The sequence below is a fragment of the Cyprinodon tularosa genome, unplaced genomic scaffold (genome assembly GCF_016077235.1).
Source record: "Cyprinodon tularosa strain WSP-4 unplaced genomic scaffold, ASM1607723v1 ctg280, whole genome shotgun sequence".
Lineage (NCBI taxonomy): Eukaryota > Metazoa > Chordata > Actinopteri > Cyprinodontiformes > Cyprinodontidae > Cyprinodon > Cyprinodon tularosa.
The window spans coordinates 1,240,966-1,267,500 of NW_024038986.1; the positions used below are offsets into that span (position 1 = coordinate 1,240,966).

At 40.8% G+C, this 26,535-nt stretch overlaps 1 protein-coding gene across 6 annotated transcripts in view; it reads left to right on the forward strand.

The window, feature by feature from the left end:
• si:ch211-194b1.1 (protein Wiz) overlaps window positions 1-26,535 on the forward strand; it is a 46,514-nt gene that overhangs the window by 19,554 nt on the left and 425 nt on the right. For 3 of the 6 annotated variants that reach the window (XM_038290428.1, XM_038290432.1, XM_038290433.1), the window contains 9 exons: window positions 4,313-4,435; window positions 5,045-5,584; window positions 5,662-6,108; window positions 6,329-6,835; window positions 6,923-7,486; window positions 7,571-7,782; window positions 21,067-21,367; window positions 22,171-22,336; window positions 23,421-25,025. In XM_038290428.1, the coding sequence (XP_038146356.1) occupies window positions 4,313-4,435; window positions 5,045-5,584; window positions 5,662-6,108; window positions 6,329-6,835; window positions 6,923-7,486; window positions 7,571-7,782; window positions 21,067-21,367; window positions 22,171-22,336; window positions 23,421-23,751 (3,191 nt within the window). In that variant the 3' untranslated portion in view covers window positions 23,752-25,025. Of the gene's footprint in view, window positions 1-4,312; window positions 4,436-5,044; window positions 5,585-5,661; window positions 6,109-6,328; window positions 6,836-6,922; window positions 7,487-7,570; window positions 7,783-21,066; window positions 21,368-22,170; window positions 22,337-23,420; window positions 25,026-25,850 lie in introns of those variants that run through there. The other 3 variants (XR_005281246.1, XM_038290429.1, XM_038290431.1) reach the window with 3 other exon arrangements.

Genomic DNA, 26,535 nt, shown 5'->3' on the forward strand with positions numbered 1-26,535 from the left:
ATACTTAGTACTGTGGAGTTTGATTCTGGTTGTCAAACTTCTTATCTAATCTATAATTTGTGCTTGATTATAATGGTAATCACTTTGGCCGTCTGATTGGCTGTTATAAAGTGCTATATATATCAATAAATGAAGGATCCAGAGATAATGTTAGTGTCTTGGTTGTTCAGGAAGGCACAGAATCCAGGTTTTTAGAAGTTTAGATAGAAGTTTCCAGTCGGGGATGATTTTAGGTGGTATATCATCCTCTGATGTTGGTCCAGATGTGTTTTATCCATGCAAAGCCAGCACAGACGTCTGCCAGGCTAATTCTTCTGTTTTTCTTTATTCCAGTTTTTAAGAAACTCTTAAATGTAATTGTGTGCAACTAATGTTTCTAATATTAGGGATACGTGATATTGGCGTTTTGCCTGATAACCAGTTTTTTGTACTCTTAGACCTGCTTTCAAAAGTTATGTAGTTCACCTGCATAGTTGTTGCAAATTGTTTTTACTTCAGCATGTCTTCTGTGCCCGACTCATGCATCAGTCAGGTGGTGCTGAAGGCATAAACTCACATCTTTGTCACAAAAACAGCAACTCATCTGCATCGTTACTGAATTTAGAGTCCGATATTTTTGAAAAAAGTATCTTTTCTCTCATTGTCTGATAAGCTTTCATGAAACACTGATGATAAACAATCATAATATTTGATCCATCCAGCTCAACCACCAACTGCTTTTCATTTATCATGCTCCATCTTTGCCACAATCCTGTGGTGCTTTAAAATATACATGGTCCATGGTGATCAAAATATACGATTAAAAAGTATTTTAAATAAGCACTGTAATTGCATACACAAAATAATATTTTATTTAGATACTATCTGCATTTCATAAAGTGGATACTTGTATTAATTTAGGCAATTTCTAAGCATATCTTTCCCAAATTTTTAATTTTCAAAACCTGTATTTTACTATATTCCAGATTTATTTTTTCCTTTTTTCCCAAATAAAACACACTTAGACTAATTTAATATATTAGGAGGACAAAAAGTTAAAGTGTTGTAATCCTAGAATGTCATTTAAGATGATAAAATAACTATTGTTATGGTAACAGGATTGGCTGGTGACACATTTATTTGTTGATTATATAATAATTGGGACAATAAAATACTAAGAATCACAAAATCTTTATGTAAGGAATTCATATACTGACTTAATTAGGGTAAAAGGGATGGCTCATATTTGACACCCAATATGTTGAAAGCTGAACATAGTAGGACTTCCATAAAATGAATGGATACATTCATTTAACATACAAATAAATATTATATTGCTGCTCATAGAAGGTCTTTATTTTAGAAGAAATGCAACCAGAATAAACTAATTATAGTTAAAGGATTGCAAATCAAAGCTAAAGTTTAAGGTTTTGACTGATATTGGCCATAGATGCTTATAGAAGTAAAACTATCAAATTAAAATCTGCCTTTTTTGTACAACAAATTTTAACCTCTCATTACCCACCGTTTTAAAGCGTTTACAAATTATAACTCAGAATGCATGAAAATTACACTGTTTACCAATATAGACATGTTAGACATCACTGGAAAGCTTAGATTCTCCACAATTCAACCACATAGTTCATTTTATGGACACAGATATAGCAGCATTTCAAAACGTACCATGACAAAGCAGCAACAACAAGCAAGCATGTCTTTATAACTGCTGTTCAAAAAAGACCTATTATTTTCGAGAATAAAAAAAGTTACTTTGAGTCTCGTTTGAACTGATGCAGCTTGGGTGTTTTACTCACCCAATTTCTATGTATATATTCAAAAACTAGAAGGAGTTAGCTTTCAAATAATGTATTGCATATGTAATTTGGGCTTGCAGTTCCTCAGTTATTTGCTTTTCCATTTGGGTTTGCAAAATAGGCAAATTTCCCAGAAATTAGGTGGAAGTTTAGAGGTTAAACAGTGAATTTCTTTAGCACCGAATTTTAAACACTGAATTTTTTTACACATTGAATTCATTACACTGAATTTTTATCTGGTGAAAAATCAGCTGCAAAAAAAAATCATTCAAAATTCGACTGCCAATGTGTGACCTTTCAATGCACTCAAGCTAAATCAATCTACACTCGATGCAGTCAGGAAGCTTCTAGCCAATGAAATTAGCTCATTCTGTCAGGGAAAAAAAAGACGTTTGCCACCTTCGGCTTCTTTTGGATCAAACCAACAGCCTTGGCAGACAGGGGTGCTGCACCTGCTGTCATCGGCTCAGTTATTTCACTCAGTCCGATTAGATGAAAAACTCTGAAAAAGCTACCTGATGTTTTGTAATAATATCTATTTAGCAAGAAAAACTCCTCATTCACCCAACTGTTTTGTCACGTGACCAAATGATCTCATTTCATTGGCTAGAAGCTGCTCGACATCGAGTGTCGTCCAAAAAGTCAACACATTTACAGTTCAATATTTTGCAGCTGAATTTTTTTGCAGGCAAATTTTCACCGGATAAAAATTCAGTGTAAGGAATTCAATGTGTAAAAAAATTCAGTGTTTAAAATTCTGTGTACAAAAAAAAGGCAGATTGCAAAGACTTCCATGGATGCTGCTACAGAATAAAGTCTGATAGTATTACGCCCTTTGAGGAGATCATGAGTAACAGGGTTGTGTTGCTATGAGGGAAAAATGCACTAATAAAAAAAAAAGATGCTTAATAAGAGGTTTATAGTAAAAAGGTTGCATATGTGTTGAGGAACACATTAGAGCAAGAGTGTAACTTTGTGATGAAAGTTGGTGGTGACGCTCTAAGGGTGGCGGCTGATGGACCTACAGTTACTCGACTCTAAAGCTTTCAATAGGGTTTGTATTTTCCAAAATTGAGCTCAAACTGGGCATCTCTGCTTAACTGCTGCCTCCACAACCCGGATAAAGTTGAAGAAAATGGATGGATGGATGAATTATGTCTTAGATTTGATTTGTAACTTAGTCATCATGACGAAAGGACAAGAAAAAAAGACTTTTATGGGATGTTCAGTAGCCTTAAAATCACTTTACTACAACTACAGTTATATTATGTGTGAAGGGCAACTTTAATTTACATAACAGGTTCATGTTTCTATATTTTGTTCATAGTTAATTTACATTTTTCAAGGTAAATTTCGAATGACTCACATATCAGTGACTTAAATCGGTTGAATGGCCAATGTCGGATATTTAGTTTTAAAGCCAGTGTTTGCAGATACCGATAATGTCGGGCATTTCTAATTGATTCTACATAATTGACATTTACCATTTATTCCATATATATATATCTATATACATATAGAATCAATAGATATTAGGGCTGAACAATTTTACCATAAATCTGAATTTTTTTTCAAATAAATTTGAACTAATATTGCGATTTTATTGCAGCTGCCCTTTACACTAAGCAAAAATATGTAGATGTTTCCTTTGAGAGTTTCAGTTTTTTTTCTAGTGTTTGGCCAGTGCCATTTTTTGGCCCCTTTACTATTGGCTGATACCGATACCATCTGTTTGAAATTGATGGGTATGTGTATATATTAAGAACTGCATACTACATAGATGTAAAATAATTACCATCATGGCTTCATTGAGCTGCTGTCTACCTTTGTGAAGCAGGAAAAAGACGAATACAAAGTGAATCCAGTTTTTATTGCCTATAAGGAATGAATAACAATAGTTGAATAAACTTTTGGTTATCCATTTGATATCGGTGCCCTTTTTGTTAATACTCGCCGATACCGATACCAACATTTTAGAGCTGGATCGGGGCCCCGCCCGATTCTGGTATCAGTGCAACACTAGTTTTTTCGCGACCTTGTTGCAGGACTTTAATGTCAACTTTGTGTGAGAAGGTTCCTACATCCTGCAACTGTCTCTTCCCTTCTGCATTATGGCAAAAAAAAAAATACTGCCATCTAAAAGGCAAACATTTATCTCACTCTTTTACATGTGATGTGACTAAAACTGAATGCCTCTACCATTTGGAAATTGGAATTTTGCAAATGCAATCAATTGCCCACCTACCGTAGATTTATAGATAAAATCAATTAAGGATGCACAATATATATTATCTGTTCATTTTAAAATTCAGTCTTGTATGTATTGTATAACTCAAAGCAATATAAATAAAGTTTTAAAATAACATTTCTAAGCTAAAATTTTTTGTCTACATATTTCATGTTTCTGAAGGACGTGTTATCGTACGTCTTAAGTGTATCACTATGGCCTTTTTTAAAAACATTATTAAAGGATAAAATGATGACGACTATAATTATTCGCCTCTATGGAATCTGTGTAGGTGATGACAAGGATGCGGCAGATGAAGACGATGAGGAGGGTCTCCGGCTGTCGCTGGATGGTCTGTGCTCCAGTGTGGGGAAAAAGGACCGGCTCACCCAGAGGGAGGATGTAGGCACCAAAGGTGAGAACAAAACACAGAAATCATTAATCACACCAGAGTATAACGCAATATTTCACCAAACAAGCACAGCTTTGATATGTTTTATTGGAATTTCAAATAAATGAAAATACTTCAATTTGAGGAAGGAAAAAAAAAATATTTTTCAATATTGATTGTAGCTTTTCCATTGCTCAAGACTTTAGCTCTTTAATCCCAGCAGCATGCTTTAGCAGCACCATGTTTGATTAGTTAATAAGAGTGATGATGATTAAGTATTAGCTTTCCACCATAAATAGTGTGTGTCTGATTCTTTCCGGCTCAAAAGGTAAGATTTTATGCCCTCATAGCGAAGGAAAACTGCAAATATAACAGGTTTGGTCCTGCAGGCAGTTGTGTTCAGCCAACAGCACAGCAAAAATGAACCAGTTTCATTCGGGAAAATTCACGTCAGAGTGGAAACCTCACCACCAAAATCTCCCAGATCAAACTTGAGGTCAGGGTAAATAGACATGATTTAGGAGGAGGAAGGAAAGGCTTGTTGTGGACTAATTTGAACAGAGAGGAAAAGGATGAATAGATGTTCAGATGTTACATACAGATGAAAACTTTTTTTGTTGATGCGTTTTACAGCCCAGAAGTGGAAGTGTGAGGTCTGCGACTCTCAGTTCGAGAGCAAACGTGGACTCTCCATCCACTCTCGCGCTCACCTGCGCCAGCTGGGCGTCACCGTCTCCGACAGCGGCTGGTCGGCCATCGATCTGCTCCACCGGGTGGCCATGGAACGCAGCATAGACGGCAAGATAAGCTCGTCTCTTCTCACGCCCAAGAAACCCTCCCTGCCTGTTTCCCTTAAAGATGAGGAGGACATGGAGCTGGACGAGAAACCCATCCCTCTGTCCATCCTGGCCAAAGCGGCAAAGGCGGTGCCGTCTGGCTCCGCCACGCCTACACCTTCTCCGGGTGCCTCTCCAGCTCCGGCTCACTCCAACTCGCCTTCCTCAGTAGTGAAGAAAGCCCCCATTTCATCTCTACTGCCCGTGTCTTCCCCTTTGCGCTCCCCAGAGCCCAAAGTTGGGGGACTGAAGGGCTTGACCTCTAACCTATCTGCTGCCTCTGCAACGTCAAAGCCACTTTGGGCTCCACAGGAGAACGATGCTCCCCTCAACCTCAGTAAGCATCATCTCTCTGGGATTGACTGGTGTTTAGTCTAATCGGTGTTAACTCAGTGGTTCCCTCTTGGTTTGCAGCACTGGATGCAGACTCCGATAAGGACATCGTTTGCCAGCTGTGCGGCGCCTGGTTCGAGACCCGTAAAGGCCTCTCTAGCCACGCCCGAGCCCACCTGCGACATTTCGGTGTGGAATACTCCGAGTCCAAGGGCTCTCCTATTGAACTCCTGAGCCAGCTGATGGACACGGACGACTTCAAGCACAAAGCAAGTGCGCTGGAGCTCAACTGTCCTACAGAAACGGAGGACGCCCCCGCCGCGCTTCCCACGGCGAAGCAGCCGGTGCTGACACTCTCCTCTTCTTCCTCTGCGTCACTCCTCTACAAGGTGACCACGGTCGGGGGTGGGTCCAAAGCTACCTCTTCCTCCGCTTCGTCCTTACCTGGCCGACCCGCCAAGCGGCTCAAGACTGCCTCCATGCAGGTCTTCCGCCTCAGCAGTGGCGAGCTGATGGCCCTTCCACACAGTAAGTGATGGTCGATGCAGAGATGTTCATGCCTCTGGTTGATTGACCAAACAAAAGTAGAGTAGAATTGTGAAACTGAAGGAAAAGTTTGGCTTTTCCGCAGTGTTCCGCCTGTGGTTTTCATTTTCTTTCGCTTTATGCTTTTGTTGGTCAGTTAAAAAAACAAAACAAAAAACTATGTTGTTTTACCCTTTAAGTCAGAACTCTCTTGTTTTCTTAGACGAACCTCCAAAGGAAATTGGCTGTGAATACTGCGGCGAGTATTTTGAGAACCGGAAAGGACTTTCCAGCCATGCCCGCTCCCACCTGCGCCAAATGGGGATAACGGAGTGGTCCGTCAACGGGTCGCCAATAGACACGTTAAGGGAGATCATCACGAGGCGGGGCCTGCCCTGCGCTCTTCCTCTTAAGCCTCTGAAAACCCCTCCGTCGTCCTCTCCGGGGCCCCCTCGCTCCCCTCTGTCCACTTCCTCGTCTCCCTCAGCCTCGCTCCTTGGCCGCCTGCCTTTTGCCTTCGCCCGCCCCTCCAGCCCGCCTCAGTCGGTGATGTCCAAGTCCAGCTCGGCCGCTCCGATGCCTTCCAGCGGCCTGACTCTCAAGCCAAAGCCCGAGCCGGTGCAGGTGGAGGTCACCGCGCCCGGACCTGTGGGGAGATCCAGAAGTTTTCCGGTTGACTCTCCGAACTCCAGCTGGAGCGGCTCTGATAAAGCTTACCCCCTCAACTTAGGTAACCCTAAAAAGATTCCTGTTGAATTTCTCCATATTACCCACCCGATGAATGTAGTAATGCAGTGTTTGTCTGGTCATTTCTCAGCCATGTCCCACGAAGCGGAGCCTACGAGGGACATTCGATGCGAGTTCTGCGGGGAATATTTCGAGAACCGCAAAGGTCTGTCCAGCCACGCGCGGTCCCATCTAAGGCAAATGGGCATCACGGAGTGGTCCGTCAACGGCTCGCCCATCGACACCCTGAGGGAGGTCATGCACAAGCGAGGGGCTGGCGGCTCGTCTCGCTCAGAGCAAGGAGTGAAGAAAGAGTCCCGCCAAGGAACCAGCAGTCCCTTATGGGAAAACGTGGGAGGAGCCAGGGGGTCGGACGGTTTGGGTGTTTCCGGTTACCAGTCCTCCAAATTCCGGAAATCTCCTCTCAGTTTGGTGCAGTCTGGGTCACGGATCCTTAAACAGGGGGTGAGCTCCGTGGGTCAACCTGCGGGGAAGCTGTTCCGATTGTCCCCACTGGGTAAAAGGCCGTCATCAGATCAGGCCCAGTCGGCTGAGACTGGGGCAGCACAGGCACATCGACTCAAGACCTTCTCATCACTTCCACACGATTTCTCCTACAAAAGGAAACCCTCGCCAGAAAAGCACGGACACCAGGGTGAGCGGCTGCTATACTCACATCGGGTCCTTTCACATCAAACAGATTCCTAAACTGAACATCAAATCTCTTCCTGTTTTCCAGACCCCAGCTGCGAGCTTTGCGGCTTCTACTTTGAGAACCGTAAGGCTTTAGCCAGCCATGCGCGCGCCCACCTGAGGCAGTTCGGTGTGACTGAGTGGTCTGTGAACGGGTCGCCTATCGAGACGCTCAGCGCTTGGATCCGCAGTAGACCTCAGAAGGTTCTGGAGATGCACCGGAACTACATGCAGGGGAACCGCTCCACTCAGAAGAAGGTAAGAGATGGAAAAATGAAAACGGTTTTGAAATTTTATTCCTCAGTTTTACTTTAGTGTTCATTGGTTTCCAGTATTAGCTTTATGTTTTTCATACTTTTTATGTACAGTATTATGTATTCATTAGTCGGGATAGCAGCAGAATTGTGAATACACTAAAAATAATTAGATCCAAAGCTTTTTTTCACTGAATCACAGTTTTATTGTCGTTTCATTTTACGGTTAAAATAGGCTTCAGTCATATCGTGTGCTATTCAGAGCTTTGACTGCATTTTTTTACTCCTTTACATTTTTAACAGGCAGTAAGCTTGACTTTGGTGACATTAAGTCATCTACCTTTAATCAACTTTTATTCTCCCTAAAAGCTAAAACACGTAATAAATATAAGACTATTTCTTATTTTGAAGTTCTGGTAACTGGAAATCAAACGGTTCAAAAAAACTAAGACTCAGTTGAAACTTTTGGATTAAAAAAGGTACTTAATCTTTTACTTATGACAAAGATCAATTTTACACAAATAGTTAGTTCATTTGAACCTACCCAACACTAGTATTTATGAGTATTTATGAATTGTGCGTAATAAAAACTCAAAACAAGGCGCCATTTTTAGAAACTGGTTCAGTTATAGCTGAGGGGAAAAGAATAAAACATTTCATATCAGTTTGAAAAGTTGAGAAAAATGAAAGCAAAGTGGCTTTATAAGTCATTTTAGAATGTTTTATTAGTTTTATAAAACACCATTCAGTTTCAGTTGGTTATATCTCTTTATTTCCTTATTTCAATCAGCAACACTTTTTTCTCTTTCTCTTTCAGTTTCAGTTTTTTTTATTAGTTTACGTTTTTGAAGGCCGATGCCGATATCAATTATTATGACATCAGTCTGATAGTTTTAGGTGAATTCTTGAAGCCAATATTAGTTTTTTTTTCCTCTGTTAAAGTTGTAGAGAAGTCATATTTAAATGTCAAATCATTCTGGCTTAAACATGTATATAAATGTACTCTTTATAAGATGATATTGTCCAAAAATTTAGAAAATTTCTATAAAAAAAAAATCCTGTCTTAAAATCTGTTTTTTCCCCCCTTTATCTTGTGCAGGCAGGTTAGTTATTTGTCAGCTTGAACACCTAATAACGGTCATCTGTCAATCAAATATTTTCGGTCATAGCATTTTGATTCATATGTCGCAGCTAATATACGCAACGGTTAAAATGAGAAATAAAAATCATTTCCTTTCCCATTGAGTTCCGTCCCAGTGTTCACGGGGATGGACGTCTGTGTCTTCAGCAGGCGTAGAGCTAACAGAACTGGCAGCGTTGCGAGCCAAGGGCTCAAACATGTACGGCTGTAAGCCTTCTACACCAAACCAAGCTTCTGCCGCCCTGGCGTCCTCTTCAACAACATCTTTGTCCCCCTCTTTCTTTCTCTAAATGAAAAATGTATGACGGAGGAGACTCATTCACGACCTCGGACACTAAACTCTCCTCCTCTTGCATGTTTCCTCTGTCCATAGCGTTCCTTGACAGTGTCGTTTCTAAGTCACCAATTTAGTGCTACTTGGTCCCAATGGAATTTCCCATTGGGAACCTACTAGCGCTAAGCTGCTAACTGGTTAGCAAGATGCTTCAAAGAAAACGTCCACAAACGGAAACAAACTTACTTGCGAACCTTCCCCCACAACAATCCCGCCCCCTTGATAAACGACTAATCACATTCACTTTATTCACTCGTGTAAAGTCGGGCACCACTTGGGAGAATTCAGAAATTAGCCGCTTCCCTACGACTTTAAAGGCTCTGTGTCTACACCTTGAAGCTTTCTCTCTCCAGTTATTTTTCTTAAAACAGATCACTCAAGACAAACTGTTTAAATAACACTTCATAACTTATATGTATGGTCATGGCAATAGATTTTGATAGAAATTATAATCTTATTCGGAGAAGTTGCTTAGAGTTACAGAAGGCAGCTGCTCACCTCCGGGCTCACTTCTTGGGAAGTGGCCACGATTAACAGTTAAAGAGGTTTTTTATATGTTCCCAGTCTGCCACATCATCACATCATTACATCACACATGTTAGCAGATGAGGAGACATCCATGGCTCCAGCCTTATCAAAATATTACACTTTGTTCTTAGCTGAAGGACACCCCTCTCATTCCTTTCCCAAATATTTGCCACATACAGAATGAAGATAACTGTATATCCGTACAGAGGGACTGTCTTTTAGATAAACTGTTGTGGAAAACATCAGATCTAACACGCAAAAGGCAGCTAATATTACGGCATAATAAACTCACACATCATCAATGTTAATTATCCCAATACTCAATTTGCATGATAAAAAAACCATGTGATAAACGTAACTGTTAAATGTTCTTCTAATCCGGGATCCCTTTGAAGAAAGGGTGCTTAAAGTGCAGCCCGTGTGCCATAATAAACATACTTGAAGTTTATTGATCTGACATTGGAGAAATTCACTTTCTGCATTTAACCCATCTCCTTGGGGAGCAATGGGCTGCCATTGTGCGGCACCCGAGGAGCAGTTAAGGGTCTTGTTCAGAGACCCAGAGTGGCAGTATGTGGGAGTCTGGATTCTAAGCTCTATGCCCTAACCACTAGGCCACTTCTCCTCTTTGAAGCAATGGTGCTCAAAGTGCTGCCCGTGGGACATTTATGGCACCATGAGCGATTAATGCAAAAACCCATTTAAGAAAAGTATTTGGTTGCACATGTATCCAAACCGAAAAAATCCAAAAACCTTCTTAAGACAAAACATTAAAGGAACAAGATATTTTGACCTTTTATGAGGCAAAATCCAAACATCTGTGGATTTACTCTTTATTTAAAGTTTGTAAAGCAAAGCGAGAGTGAGGCGTGTCCTCGTCGCTCAAAAACAAAGCAAAAAGTCAAAAATACAACAGTTATATTTCAAATCTACGATGATTTACACGTCTCTGTTCTACGGAAATTGGACTACTTTGCTGCTTATTAGTTCAGTCGACATTCTGACCCCCAATAAAAGTTTGGACGCCAACTTAAACTCAAGCCTAATTATCATCTGAGACAAAACGCCCCAAAAGATGTCCTTCATGCAGTCTCAGATGTATTCAGATTTTCTGAATAACAACATTCAGAAAATGCCGTGGAGAGAGAGAGGAGTGGAATCTGTTTTTCTTAAGTACTGAGTCAGGAGGGCTTGATCTCATAGGTTTCCGATGTTCCTGTAGAAAACATTTTTAAAAGCATGGATCGTTTTCCTTTCACAGCATATTTATGTGCTGCTCTGGGTTTTATCATGGAAAAAAGAACCCAGTGAAACACAACAAAGAACGGACAAATACGAAACCAAATAAGAAAAGAGACAAAATAAGAAATAAGATGTCCTTTGTAGAATTATAAATAAGACTTTTAAACAAAGATATAAGCGATAGCTTTGCTGTTATGTTGAACCAACCCCTCTCCTTCCTGTGTTTCTGAACGGTCTCCATGCTTTCAGATGAGTCAGGCCTCTGCTGGCAAGGCGACAGACATTTTGTGTCCTGGAAAGCTGCAGACGTGTCGTCTCGCGGCTCAGAGCCTTACTGTTGATCCTGTGTCTTTTACTCCGTGCATATAAAAAAAAAAAAATCACTGTGGGGACGGATGCCAGAACCACTCTGCCCTTCACTTGATAGTTACCATGGTAACCAGGGTCCCTGGCAGCTTATGTTTCATCTTCAGATAAATTATAGCGCGCTGTTGATGAAAGAAAATGTGTCATTTTTTCATGTCTGTCTGTCTGTGTGTGTGAGAGTGTTTTTTCTCTCTCTCTTGTTCTGAAATTACTTTCTGGTGCATTTGCGTCACTCCACACCTTCCCCCCCTGAGCTCTGATTTCCAGCATTTCTTTATTGTACTGGTATTATTCAACCATTCTATCAAAGTTGCAGCACGAGATGATTTGAAATAATATTTTAAACGTTCTATATTTAAAAACCTTTAAATTCTTCATGAAGGCTAACTGTATATGGCTGCATTCACAGGTGGTCAGTAGGATGATGTTAAGCATATGTTACAACATAATAAACTTATTTAATGATTAAAAAAGTGCTTTAAGTTGCTCTCTTCAGGCTGGTTAGACATTTCAGGGTGAGGTTGGGTGGAGCAGTGAGGAGTGTGATGTTGTCTGGCTAAGAATAGGAGTGAGAGATATGATGAAAGCCTTTTTCATTTAGTGGAACAGTAAGACCTGTGTTGGTTCCTTGATCTATGCCGCGCAGAGATATTAATTTCCCCTTTTCTGCATTTTTATTGTAATTTATTGGCATTTCATACAAAAGACCAACAACACATAGAGGGAAAATTAATCTTTTGGGTATTTATCTACTGATGTTTTTACTTGTTTGGTTTTCTTGTGTCCAATTTTCTTTGCAAAATGGTCGAGCTTAGTGAGATCGGACAGGACCGTTCCAGCTCATGAATGCTATCTGATCTAGGGATACAACTAATTATTATTTTGGAAGTCGATTAATCAGTCCATTATTTTGTTGTTTAACTGATTCATAATTGGATATCAAAAGGTTCCTTAAAGAAGACCTTTTATGAATTTAACCAAGTGAAACTAAGCCTTTTCCACTTGAGCAGTTCTGGAGTTTTGTTTTCATCTTAAATGCAACATGTTTCCATATATATTTTTACAATTGTTGGTCTTAAGTGGGTTGCTCTGTCAGCTACACTCCAGTTAACGATTAATCGATTACTAAATTAGTTGATGATTATTTCAATAATGGATTAATCACGATTAATTATTGCTGTCATAATCTGATCCAAACCCTTTGTAGCGCTATTGCTGTATTATAGCTCTGAGTTGTATTTTTGGGGTGAACCTGTCTTCCGTATCGAGTCTTTCTTTCCAGGATTGTCCCATTTTTACCAGGATCAGTTTGAGTGCAGCAGTTGCTCCCATCCTCTGCTAATTAAGCCCACTCCTATTTATTTCTATCTTTCCTTCATGTTTGGCAGGAATGTACAAATCTTCCCTTAAAGCTACAGTGTGTAATAATTAGAGGCATATAAAGTCAGAAATTTCATATATTATACATAACTATGTTATTTATCATCATCTACGAGCTCAGCCTCTTAACCTTAATATTTGCGTTGCCTTAGAATTCGTTATTTATAATTACATAGGAGCGGGTCTCGCAGCCATGGAGGCAGACATCTTTGCGCTACGGCAAGCGCAGAGGCAACAAACTAGCAATTGCGAGATCGCCCATTACGCTCGAAAATAACTACGGCAAGTTGAGAGAGATTAACTGAGACGGTACTGAACAGTAGATGGCAGTATTATGCCTGAGAAGCGTTTAGTCTGCCTGAAACCAAAGAAGAAGAAGAAGCAGGTATACTGCGCCTCAGTAACAAGAAAGGTGAACAAGGCGGCAGGCGTGAGTGACTTTGCAAACTGTTTGGCACTGTGTGGCCAAACATCAGACGAATGGAGGACCATGCCTACTCTGTATCACAACGAAAAGCGGCGGACACCGAACCCCCGTCATCTAAGAAGCGGAAACACGACGAGAATAAACGCAAGCGTGACAAGAAACGACAAAAAACACGGATCAACATTGGCACGGCATTTACACGATGGAAGTCACTGGTGGAGGAAAAAGGTTTTCAAAGTGACGCTCAAGTTGCCAGTTTTCTCTTGGACACTACTCTTTACTCTCCAGTATACTTATTCAGCAACGTCCCTGACGTTTCACAGGTAATGATTCAGTAATTTTCTGTAAAATAATTTTCTGAATATATACCTCGGTTACTTCTCTCCGGCTCCTTTGGAGATCTTCAAGCCTTTCCTCCTCTGCTCTCACCCCGCTGGCACCCCTCCCTCGCCTGGCCCTAGCTGCACGCCCACCATGGCCTCTCTGCCCTCTTCCTCTCCCTCTTCCTCGCCTTGTAACCCCCGTGCCACAAACATGACTTGGACTCTGTAAACGGGGAATATATATTCTTCCAGCGAACACAATCTCGCTGTTAAACTAATGACTACAATTACTTCGTCTGTTTATATCACCATGCAAAGCAGCTCACCAAAACGTCACAACGACGTAGAAAAAATAACGGGTATATTTATTATCTTAAGTCTACATGAAATCTATACCCTACACAGACTAATGAAATACTATCTGTAAAATTATCTATTTAAACAAACCTCATCACTTGAGAAGGTAGGTGATTCCGACGTCGTGGAAGACATTTTGTCCCGTAACGCTCGCCGTACTGTTGGGGGGGAGAAGCGGTGGGGGGGAGACGTTCATGTTGCTGCAGTCTGCAGTCTGACCGCTAGATGTCGCTGAAAATTACACACTGTAGCTTTAAGATGTAAATGTCGCTCTGAGGGGGGCCAGGTTCACTTTTGCTTTTCTCACAAATAGGTGAAACTAAGGAGGTAAAGGGATTTATACGCATGGTTTTCACGTCCATTAAGCTAATTGAAATTTAGAGGATGGGTCCAATTTCAGTATACTTTTTACAGCTTTCAATGTAACCAGCCGTCGATACGTCTATTATGGCTCTATTATTGTGTCCATATTCTGCTCTCAAGCCTGGAGGGTTTTGATGGAACTAGAGTTGACCTATTCGGGTTTTTTAAGGGTAATGCTGATTATTAGACATCAGTCTAACAGATACCTGGTATGTTCTGCCAATAATTTTGCAGACCGATCCTCAGGCCAAAATCGATTTCCCTTCCTCCATTTACATGACAATGTTACATAAGTGTGGATATGAATTTGTATCAACAAAGCAAAGAAAACATGTGAACAATTGATAGCAAATGGAGGATTGGTGAATGCGTGAGCTAAAAGCATGGCTGCTGAACGCACTAATGAATCTGGACATACTGGCCGATACGATAAAAGGGGAAAAATTATATCAGCCCAAAAATATCAGCCGACCAATGTCTGCACTCTTTAGATTTTAGTTATTGTCGTGGTTCAATCGGATAATATCCTGTCTCTGCAATCAAGTCTACAGAACCTGAGAGCTGTCATGGAGGGAAAAAAGAGATATAGATTATGCACAAAATATGAATTTGTTCCCAAAAAGTACTGATTGTGTTGGAAACGTCTCACTATGTTTCAGTATTTGTGTTATTTACATTGTTGAAAACATTCCCCATGTCTTCAGCGCGTTCGTTTGATGTGAAGCAGAACAATAGGGGCAGTGAGTTAAAATTCAGTGCTTCATTTAAAACAAAGATCTTTGCTAAGGTCCAAAATTATCCTCACAGGATCCAGAATTCACAGTTTAAAAGCTTGAATCTCTGCTTTGATGTTGTCCAGTTCTTTTCTTCTCGGTTTTCTGCCTTATAGTGAAGGAAGGATAATCTTTGTAAACATAACCTATATCTGAACCTCCTTTGGGCCATAAAACTGCCCTATCTACAGGAGACCTGCTGTAAAGCCTCCTAATGGGTCAGAAAATACAGAGGAGTTGGAGGTGGGGAGAAAAGATCCTACATCAGGTTCTATTCCTTAGAAACACATCCTTAAGTTAAAACATTCATAATAATTCAATATCTAAGTATGCTCATATGTCTACACAAGCTTAAATAAATTTACATGAGAGTATACGTTTGAATCCTAAAACAGCCACAGATCACCGTAGTCCTCTCCAGATCCTTACTGCAGGTCATCAATAGACTCGATCCCAGTGTTCGAGTTGATCTGCGGTGAAGCGACGCGTCTCTAGGGCGACCCGACCTCTAAAGGAAAAAAAATCAACGCTATTTATGAAGGAGAAGAGCATTTTTTTCTTTTACCATTTGCTGCTATTTTTGTTATACAACACACTCATCTGTTTATCATCAAAAAAATGACTAGTAGACTTCAGAAAGAGCTGCCAGAGAATCCACCTTCACTGACCACCCAGTTGTAAACCGTTCCTGTCATTTTTTTTTCTATAAGCCTGACCATACAGGTAGCAGCGTAGGTCGCTAAAGGCTGGGCTTTTTATCCAGCTTTAAAGGCGTTGTGGAGGATTTTTTAAAAGACCCCTCCTCTCTAAAAAATGTGCGTGCAAGGGCGTGCACGAGCCCATTTCTCCTCGTGCACGTCCTGTTTAAGATGTGCTGTCTCATAGGTCATACAAGCTAAAGGGCTAGTTATACTCCCGCAGCAGTGTGTTGCAGTGAGCTAGTCGCAGGTATGATGCAGACATTTTTGATTTATGCTCAATATTGAAGCGTGACCTGCGCTGTGTTTATTCCATGCATATGGCGCAAAAAGGGGAAATCGCCAACTAGCTGTGGGTCTAGATATGGCCGAGGCGGCGAGGAAATGGGGGCAAGTTTGTCCGACAACGTAGGGACATGAGGGCGAAAAAGAGCGGAGATCCAGATGGAAAAAGGGTCCCAGCGTTCTCGTGCACCTCGCTCTTCTAGCTGGTCCCACTTCACACGTCATTTTTCTACAATGGCGGTCATACAAACAAAAGAGACCTGTCTGCGGCACTGGGGGCGGGGACGTCTGTGCGTTCACTGCGACACCTACGCAGACGAGCTAATTTCAAAGTATAATTTAGCCTTTATTGTGTCCGCATACTGCGGGGACTTTATAGCGAACTCAGCTAACTGACAGACAGATGATTTTTGCCCGGTTGGTCAAATAACTCCTCCTCCATTGTGCTGAGCCTGCGCCATCTTTGCCATTAGTCGCCACTGTCAGGTAGGTAAAGCCTATGGCGACAGTGGGCCACTGAGACAGCAAATCCCATAGTGCTTTGTTAGGAGAGCTCTCTGTGCAAAGCATTCTGGGATATACAGGTGCTGGTCATAAAATTAGAATATCATGAAAAAGTAGATTGATTTCAGTAATTCCATTTAAAAAGTGAAACTTGTATATTATATTCATACATTACATACAAACTCATATATTTCAGATGTTTATTTTGTTTAATTTTGATGATTACAAATGACAACAAATGAAAATCTCAAATTCATCATATCAGAAAATTAGAGTATTGTGAAAAGGTTCAAAATTGATGGCCCCTGGTGCCACACTCTAATCAGCTAATTAACTCAAACCACCTGCAAAAGCCTTTAAATGGTCTTTCAGTCTAGTTCTATAGGCTACACAATCATGGGGAAGACTGCTGACTTGACAGTTGTCCAAAAGACGACCATCGACACCTTGCACAAGGAGGGCAAGACACAAAAGGTCATCGCTAAAGAGGCTGGCTGTTCACAGAGCTCAGTGTCCAAGCACATTAATAGAGAGGCGAAGGGAAGGAAAAGATGTGGTCGAAAAAAGTGTACAAGCAAGAGAGATAACCGCACCCTGGAGAGGATTGTGAAACAAAACCCATTCAAAAATGTGGGGGAGATTCACAAAGAGTGGACTGCAGCTGGAGTGAGTGCTTCAAGAACCACCACACACAGACGTATGAAAGACATGGGTTTCTGCTGTCGCATTCCTTGTGTCAAGCCACTCTTGAACCACAGACAGCGTCAGAAGCGTCTTGCCTGGGCTAAAGAGAAACAGGACCGGACTGCTGGTGAGTGGTCCAAAGTCATGTTCTCTGATGAAAGTAAATTTTGCATTTCCTTTGGAAATCAAAGTCCCAGAGTCTGGAGGAAAAGAAGAGAGGCACTTCATCCACGTTGCTTGAAGTCCAGTGTAAAGTTTCCACAGTCAGTGATGGTTTGGGGTGCCATGTCATCTGCTGGTGTTGGTCCATTGTTTTTTCTGAGGTCCAGGGTCAACGCAGCCACATACCAGGAAGTTTTAGAGCACTTCATGCTTCCTGCAGCTGACCAACTTTTTGGAGATGCAGATTTCATTTTCCAACAGGACTTGGCACCTGCACACAGTGCCAAAGCTACCAGTACCTGGTTGAAGGACCATGGTATCCCTGTTCTTAATTGGCCAGCAAACTCTCCTGACCTTAACCCCATAGAAAATCTATGGGGTATTGTGAAGAAGAAGATGCAATACACCAGACCCAACAATTCAGAAGAGCTAAAAGCCACTATTAGAGCAACCTGGGCTATCATAACACCTGAGCAGTGCCACAGACTGATCGACTCCATGCCACGCCGCATTGCTGCAGTAATACAGGCCAAAGGAGGCCCAACTAAATACTGAGTGCTGTACATGCTCATACTTTTCATGTTCATACTTTTCAGTTGGCCAACATTTCTATAAATCCTTTGTTTTTATTGGTCTTCAGTAATATTCTAATTTTCTGATATGATGAATTTGAGATTTTCATTTGTTGTCATTTGTAATCATCAAAATTAAACAAAATAAACATCTGAAATATATGAGTTTGTATGTAATGTATGAATATAATATACAAGTTTCACTTTTTAAATGGAATTACTGAAATCAATCTACTTTTTCATGATATTCTAATTTTATGACCAGCACCTGTATGTGTATATTTTCCTTGGCTTGGCTTTACAGAAAGGGGTGGAGCTAGAGGGCAGGAGCATAGTCACCCCTAGCCAATCATCTGGAGCTGATTGGTTATGGGTGACGTCCAGCTGTGTTTGATCAAACTGATTGGACTTGATTAGGAAAGGTACACAGCTGTCTATATAAGACCTTACAGCTCACTAGTGATGGTGAAATTAGGCCTCATGAGGCATTTGAACCTTTTGGCCAAATTGCTTCAACGATCTACACAGTTCATGAAACCTCATGTGAACATGTCACCACCTACTGGTGGAGTGCAGAACTACAGATAGTATTATAATTATGATTGTAATAAAAGCAGTGGTCCGGCTTTGGACCCCAGGTTTCCCTTCTTAGATGTTGGTCTAGATTTTGCTCCATAAATAAATCCATTAGAAGACAACTTAATACCCAACAATCCCACTGCTCTATGTAAAAGAAAAAAAACAACCTTTTACCTTCATGTGCGGTGACACGTGGTGAATCCACAGCCGCAGAGGGCTTATTTTCTTCTTACATGCTGCAGGATTTCTCCCTATATTTATGGATCCCTGCAAACAGTAGGATATAAATCGCACAGTCCAGATTCCTACTGTGGAAACAGAGTGACCCTATTCATTAGCAATCCTGAGTTCTGTCATAGTAGCCTCAGAGCAGTTTCTGCTTCAGGAGATAAAAATCAAGCATAAATATAATATTATATATATTATAAGATAGGGGTAACAATTTAAAAATCAGCGGGGTCCGAATAAAGAAATTCATCAACCAGTATAGGTCCGGAGACATTTTTAATCATAATCTGTTACTTTAAACAGAATTTAACACTGAAATAAAAAGCAGGTTGTTATGCATCCATGTTATACATTAAATTTTAAAATACAAATAAAAAAAATCTTTCCATTTAAAATCTAAAGCGTTTTTTGAAATGGAGAAAAAAAATCCTTCAGTTTCTTTACCATATTAACAGGAGAAGCATTTGCAAGAAAAATTAGACACTGCCATCTGTCAACATGCGGTAATTTATAAATGTTTTAAATCAGGTTGGTTCCGGATTAGCCAGCAGGTGGGTTCGGATACGGACCACGGTCCGCTAATCCATGACCTCTGCTATAAGATAATGAGAAAAGGTCTGCAGGAGGTTTTAGCAATCAGCAAGCCTAATATAACTAACAAAAAAAATAACATATAATTCGAAAGCTTCCATCTAAAATCACTTTTTTTGCAATAATAATCCTGACTCTGCTTCATTAAAGCTAAATCGGTGTGAAACAGAACACTGATGCAAAGTACGCTGTGAGTTGATTTTCGGTCTTGTTTTGCCTCCTGGGTCACCTGGACGGGGAGAAATTTATGGTGAAACATGGTTTTCACCGCTTCCTGGTAGCGCCCCAAACACTGGAACATTCAAAAGTGTAGAAATGAGTCTGTGACCATTGAAATACAGCATAAACATCATGCATCATCATTAAAGAGGAGAAACCTGATTTTAATTCCCCTGTTAGAGTGGTCAATGATAATTAGCACCGATGGCAGAAAGGGGTTATTTTCTTTTAGGATACTTGGAGTTCAGGTATTTTTTTATTTTTTTTATTTTTTTATTTTCAAAAATTTTCACAACAAAAGAACATTCCCTGAGCCGAGAGCAATGAAATCAATAACAGAAATACTGATGCCACATATACAATATTTCAACATAAATGCAGCACAATAAACCAGACCACCTGAAACTTTGAATACCCTAAAAGAGAAAACTGCACATACACACTACCATATGTATATAATATACATACACACAAACCCACACCCCTCCCCTTCCCCTCCAGGGTGCTCACCCACAGGACAAAAATACGGAGTTCAGGTATTTTTAAGCTTTTTAAAGCTATTTGGAGCTTATTTCTTTATGTTTTTTATACTTATTCCCAGTGTCTCTGTGGAACATTTTTTCCCCATTATTGCTGCAAAAGCATGTTTTAAATTTGGGAAAGTAACAGCAGTTTTCTCAGTTCTTATTTTTTCGCAAAAAATAAATTTTTCACTTCTATTTTTCTGATTGAGTTTTATGTCTTGTGTTGTTTTTAAATTTTGTTTTCCAGATCACATTTTCCCTAGGTAAACTCAACCGATCGGCGCCTTTGCATTGTCGTCAAAGTCTCACACATGAAAAAGATGCCTGACATGTTGCTAAACTTTTATTGGGGGAAAAAAAGTTTTCCAAGTTGGCAACGGTGTCATTTAGTTCGGTTTGTTTCTCAATAGCCTGATCTGATCCTTAAGGCTGATTTATACTCAGAAACCAGGTGGTCTGCATATGTGTCTCAGTGAATGCAGATGTGCCTCCGCCCCTTCTGCAGACAGAGGAGGCTTCTGATTGGTCAACTCTACACTATGCGTGTTTCCTGTTTGGTACCTTACCGGCTTGTTTTGTTTCTATGACCGCCATTGTGGAAAACGACTCGTGAAGATGGACCAGCTAGAAGAGCGAGGTGTACGAGAACGCCGGGACCCTTTATCCTCCTGGATCCCCGCTCTTTTTTCACCCTCATGTCCCTCCATTGTTGCATAAACTTGCCGCCACTTCCTCGCCTTCTCAGCCGTATCTAGACCCACAGGTAGTTTCTGATTGTCCCTCTTGCGTTGTGGCGTGGAATTACATAGTGCAGACCAATAGAAAAATATCTGCCACACACTCACTGTGACACACTGCTGCAGGAGTTTAACCAGCCCTTTACTCTGCTTTTCTCACTTGTTGCCTCCTATCTACACAGCGGCTGTTTATTGTATAATTTCTATGTAGAAAATTTGCATTTAAGGAGTGATTTTCTTTAAAGTGCTGATTTGTTTTTCCTTGTTCCAGAAGAGGAGCTCCCTGGCTTCGTCAGCGGATTCTGATCATGTCCTCCCCATCTCATCGCAGAAGGCCCACTCCTCGTACTCCTCTTCCTCCCAATGGTCTCCTTCCTTCGCTGCTAGCCTGGCTCGCCCGCGGAGCCAAGAGCTCCAGCGGGGTTCCTCAGAGACGGCTGACGAGGAGTCGGGTACCAGCTCACGGTCGGCTTCAGGCCGGGCCGGTGGCAGCAGCCCCACCTTCTCACGCCTCGGCAGCAGCCTGCAGACGCAGGTGGCCCGCAGCGAGCTGAATGTCCGCCTGTCAAGAGGTATGCAAGGGTGCAGAATAATGTTTGGAGCTGGTGTTTGAACCTTTGAGTTCTACTCAGATACACGTTGGTTTTAGTTTCAGTTTCATTTGAACTGGTATCTCTGATACCTTTTCAGTTTGTTGACATAATGGGATTAGATTACAAATTGAAGGGATGATGATCGTCATCACTGTCATGTTGGAAATGATCCAACACACCTGAGCTGCTGTTTGTTTCTCTATAAAAGCTGTTATTCAAAAACTGCTGTCATGTTCTAATTTTAGATATTTCTAACTTCTCTACAAATTTCCTTTTATATTTTTTTTAGTGACACTTTAAAAAAACTAGATTTTGTATCCTGCTGCTCCAGGGAAAATAATTACCCATTATCAGACAGTTTATTCCTAATTTCCTTCAACTTCTCTCACAAACTGGGATTTGAAGAACTGGATCAAAGTGGAGAGAAAAAAATAAGTCTTGGTTGGAGTGAAAATATGAAAATGGAGGAATTATTTTGTAATTAGTAATTTCTACTCATCATAAATAAAATCCCACCTTATCACTTCAGAACCCACCTGGTGGGTAAATGGATTAGTTTCATTATGTGAAAAATTAAACTGTCCTCCATAAAAAAAGCCTCAGCATCATAAAGGCAGAGGAACACAGCAGGTCGTCAAACTATGCTCCAAGTTTTCAACATCTCACAAAGATCAGCTTAACACTCCATCCACCCACAGACCCTGTAGAACAGAAATGTGTTCCTAGTTTTTAGTTGCTTCAGGAGCTCATTCTGAAAACCTGCTCGGTTTTCTTCCTCCAAGGTTTCGAGCGTCGTCCCATGAAGCACCCAACCTGCCCAGACGGATCAGAGCGAGACACTGGCTCTCCAAAGCCGCCACGCACAGGCACCGTCCCCTCACTGGTGCCCAAACCCCCTTCCTACCCACTGGTCAAACTGGTGGGCAAGTTCTACACCCTGAAGTGCCGGTAAGGAAAACCTGAAGGCCGAATCTGTTAGACGTGTGTGGATGAGAGTTTAGCGTTATTAGCGACGTTACTTCCTCCTCTTCAGTTTTCAGCTGCAGTTTGAGGAGAATTGGAAACCTTTTAGGATCCTCAGACACAAAAAGGGTTTAAAGTCGTAGGGAAGTCATATTTAAATGTCAAATCATTCTGGCTTAACATGTATAGAACTATATTGTCCCAAAATTTAGAAAATTTCAATCAAAAAAAATCCTGTCTTAAAATCTGTGTTAGGCCCGTTAGTTATACGTCAGCTTGTACATCTAAATTCGGCCAATCATATATCAATGGTCATCTGTCAATCTATTTTTTTTTTGGTCATAGGATCTTAGTATCGCTGCTAATATCCGCAACGGTTGAAATAAGAATATTTTCCTTTCCCATTGAGTACCGTCCCAGTGTTCATAGGGATGGACGTCTGTGTCTTCAGCAGGCGTAGAGCTAACAGAACTGGCAGCGTTGCGAGGCAAGGGCTCAAACATGTACGGCTGTAAGCCTTCTACACCAAATCAAGCTTCTGCTGCCCTGGTGTCTTCTCCCACAACATCTTTGTCCCCACTTTCCTCCTCTAAATAAAAAATGTATGACGGAGGAGACTCATCCACGACCTCCGACACTAAACTCTCCTCCTCTTGCATGTTTCCTCTGTCCATAGCGTTCCTTGACAGTGTTGTTTCTAAGTCACCAATTTAGTGCTACTTGGTGCCAATGGAGTTTCCCATTGGGAACCTACTAGCACTAAGTTGCTAACTGGTTAGCAAGATGCTTCCAACAAACCGGCCACAATCAAACATGCTTGTGAGCCTTCCATCACAGCAGTCCCGCCCTCTTGATAAACAACCAATCACACTCATTTTATTCACTCGTGTAAAGTCGGGCACCACTCGGGAGAATTCAGAAATGCAACGGTTGGAGCAGCCGCTTCCCTACGACTTTAAGTTCTGATGCAGCTGCTCTAAAAATGCTCTGAATGATTCAGCAGCCTGACTGAAAGCTGCAGTTTTCCTTTCCTTTTGTCACCCTTTTGTGCATTTCTCTGTTTTTCCAGGTTCTGCGAGGTGGAGTTCCACGGCCCGCTGTCGGTGCAGGAGGACTGGATCAGACACCTCCAGCAGCACATCTTCAAGATGAACTACAATAAGCCTGGCGCTCTAAAAGCAGCCGCCACCAACCCCCACAACCCCACCCCGGTCCAGGCCTCGGACCCCGGTTCAAGAACCGCCTCCACCCCGACCCGCTCCACCGCCTCCAACAGCCGCTCCCCAACGCCCGTGGCAGAGTTCGCCCCTGCCATAACTGCCAAAGAGATCACCCAGGTCTCAGAGGAGCAGCGCGCCATAATCCCCACTCCCTTTCCTCTCCCCACGCAGACGGTGTGAGCTCCAGCTCCTCCCATGTCGCTACAGGTCCACCTTTGTTCGTCCATTGCTTTCCTTCCTTTTAACCTTCAGCAAACTTTTAGGGAGGAACTTCCCTTTATCAGAAGAGCACCTTTGAAGCATCTCTAGTGTCCCCAAGTCCAGTTGCCATGGGAACAAAACTCTCCGGGCTCCTCTGCGGATTGGGGATGGGTGATGATGGTAACTGTCCGAAATACTACTTTGTGTTTGCCTTGTTTATACTGAATGTTCAGGCGTTACTGTACTTCCCCCATTCACTGGGAGGGTAAGAGGCTGTTATTAACCCTTTGTTACTTTTTAACTGCCCCACCCCTTTTAAAGTTCCTGACTGAGATTCTAATCCTGCTTGTCTCACAGTTGAGACTATAAATGTTAGCTGACACCTAGTGTTTATAAAAAGGCACTTTTTTTAATTTCGTTTTTTTTATTTGACACTTTCACCCGACTGCACTTAACGAAACACAATTAGCACCCGTTAAGGTGTAATATTAAAACAGGAGATAGAAGCACACGTGAGGAGAAATCGCTCCACTTCACCTTTTTTTTTATGTGTCTGTAGGCGTGATACGGTCCCCTGATGTAAACGTACATTCAGCTTGAATGTAGCACCTGCTATGACCTCATTTAAACATTAATCCACAAACATGCGGTCCAAAACAAAAGTATACACACCCCTTGAACTTTATTTGTTCCTGATCATTTGTCATTTTAATGCATTTTACCGTTATTGAATGATTTAAATCAGGGGTTCCTAAATAGGACGTAATTCCTGAGGCGTATATAGAGAGCAAATTTATCATGTCAAGTCCCTTTAAATAGATTAATACGAGTAAATAAGAAGACGTAACATTTATTTATTAATTCATTTATCTAAAACATGATGCAGATAATAAATTTACCATAAAAATTCTGAAGTGCACAATAATTAACATCTTATTCACATAAAAAAGGGTTTGATTAAATAAAACGTTTTTAAAATAGATTTGTTTAAACATGAATATAACTACTTCCATAAATGTATGGATAAATATAATGTATGAATAATTAACCTTTGTTTAACCAGGAAAAAATCCCATTGATATTAAAAACCTCTTTTTCAAGGTAGTCCTGGCCAAGAGGCTAATTCCTGCATTTCGATGTGTTTATTTTTTATTTATTATGTGTCTATTTTTGTCCCGATTATAGGAGCTATCTCTACTTGACTAGTGGTGGAAATTTGTAAATGGAAAATGAAAAAAAAAGATTCAATCCTGGCATGAAAATTTGAAAAACGTTTTAAATAAAAAAAAAAGCTTTTGAGAGGAGCTTTGCTTTTTTATTAGATTTGTTTTCAAATACTATATTTTTTTTCAAATTTTAATTAAAAAAACTGTTTTTTTTTTGTTTTTTTTTTATATTTCCAAATTTTTATTTTCAATTGCTTCTTTTTCCGATTAAGTTTTATAAACTGCATTCTTTTAAAATTGTGTTTTAAAGATCACATTCTCTTCACTTTTGGCTTTTTTCTACAGTGAGAAGTGAAGATGTATTTCTATTGGTCTGCAGGGCGAAAAACATTTTTATTTTTGAAGAGAATGAAGGTTAAAAAGCAGCAAAGTAACTCTCAAAACATGTTTTTTTCCTGCAACAATAGTGAAAATTCAAATATTATCTAAAATAATTCATCCCTGTATGTAACTCCGGCTCTGCTATTTAAATTAACTTCATTAAAGTTATACAAATAAAAAAAGTAAAAATAGGGGAGAAAAAGGGGGTTTCAAGGGGTGTGAATACTTTTCTTTAAGGTACACACGTATCAAAGTCCACACCTTCAACTCTACTGATGCTTGTGCCTCTCTTAGTGCGACTGAAGCTTTTCAGGCTCGTCTCAGTTTGTCCAATCAGTCTTGCCATGTTCTCGCCTTTTTTTCAGTCTAACCCATTATTAGTTAATTTATTTTTTAGCGTCTGAATGTGGGGGCGGGCTTCGATTCTTTTTAAAGCTGAAGTATAACGAGCGTCGGGTCATCAGTGTGCGCCTGGGTTAGTTTGTACATTTTTGTACACTCACTACAAACGTGTCCTTTTTGTTGTTTAAGGAAAAGATTCAAGCGAAGCTGCTTGAACGAGAGTTAAAAGGGACTCGTGTGTGAGCCTGTCTGGCTGTGGAGTCTGGTCTGGACTTGAAATTCACCCATGGTTGTGAGGATGTGCCAAAGAGCCCGTTTACTTCCATATCCTGCCTCTGTAAAAGCTGTTTACATTGGACCCGATGGTGAGGAGCCAGCACGCTCGGTGGACGACGGCGGACTCAACCTTTTGTTTTGGCATAAACCCTGCTTCCTAAAAGACTTGATGGGACAAGCGTTACTGTAGGGTTATATTTATTCCACTTGCAAACCAAACACGAGTGAAAAAAGGGGGCGGGGCTTTTGAGATCAGTGGGAAACGTCTGGATCCCGAGGCTGTAATCAGCTCATTTTTATTTTTGACGTTTCCTCTGTTCAGACGTTAGGAGACACTTCAAGGGTCCATCCAGGTTGAGATTTCCAGTGTTTCCCATGCTTAAAACGTGAATGTTTGATCCAAATGATTCCTCAACCCTTTTATGGACTATATATACATAGCTATATAACTACATATACTTAAAGAAACTGCTGGTGCTAATAGAGCCGTCAGCATTTCTGTTAGCAGAGTAGTTCAACAATAAGTGATCTTAAATTCCTTTTATTGTGAGTTGATTTCAACATTTGATGCTTTGTATTTTTATTAATCTGTGTGTTT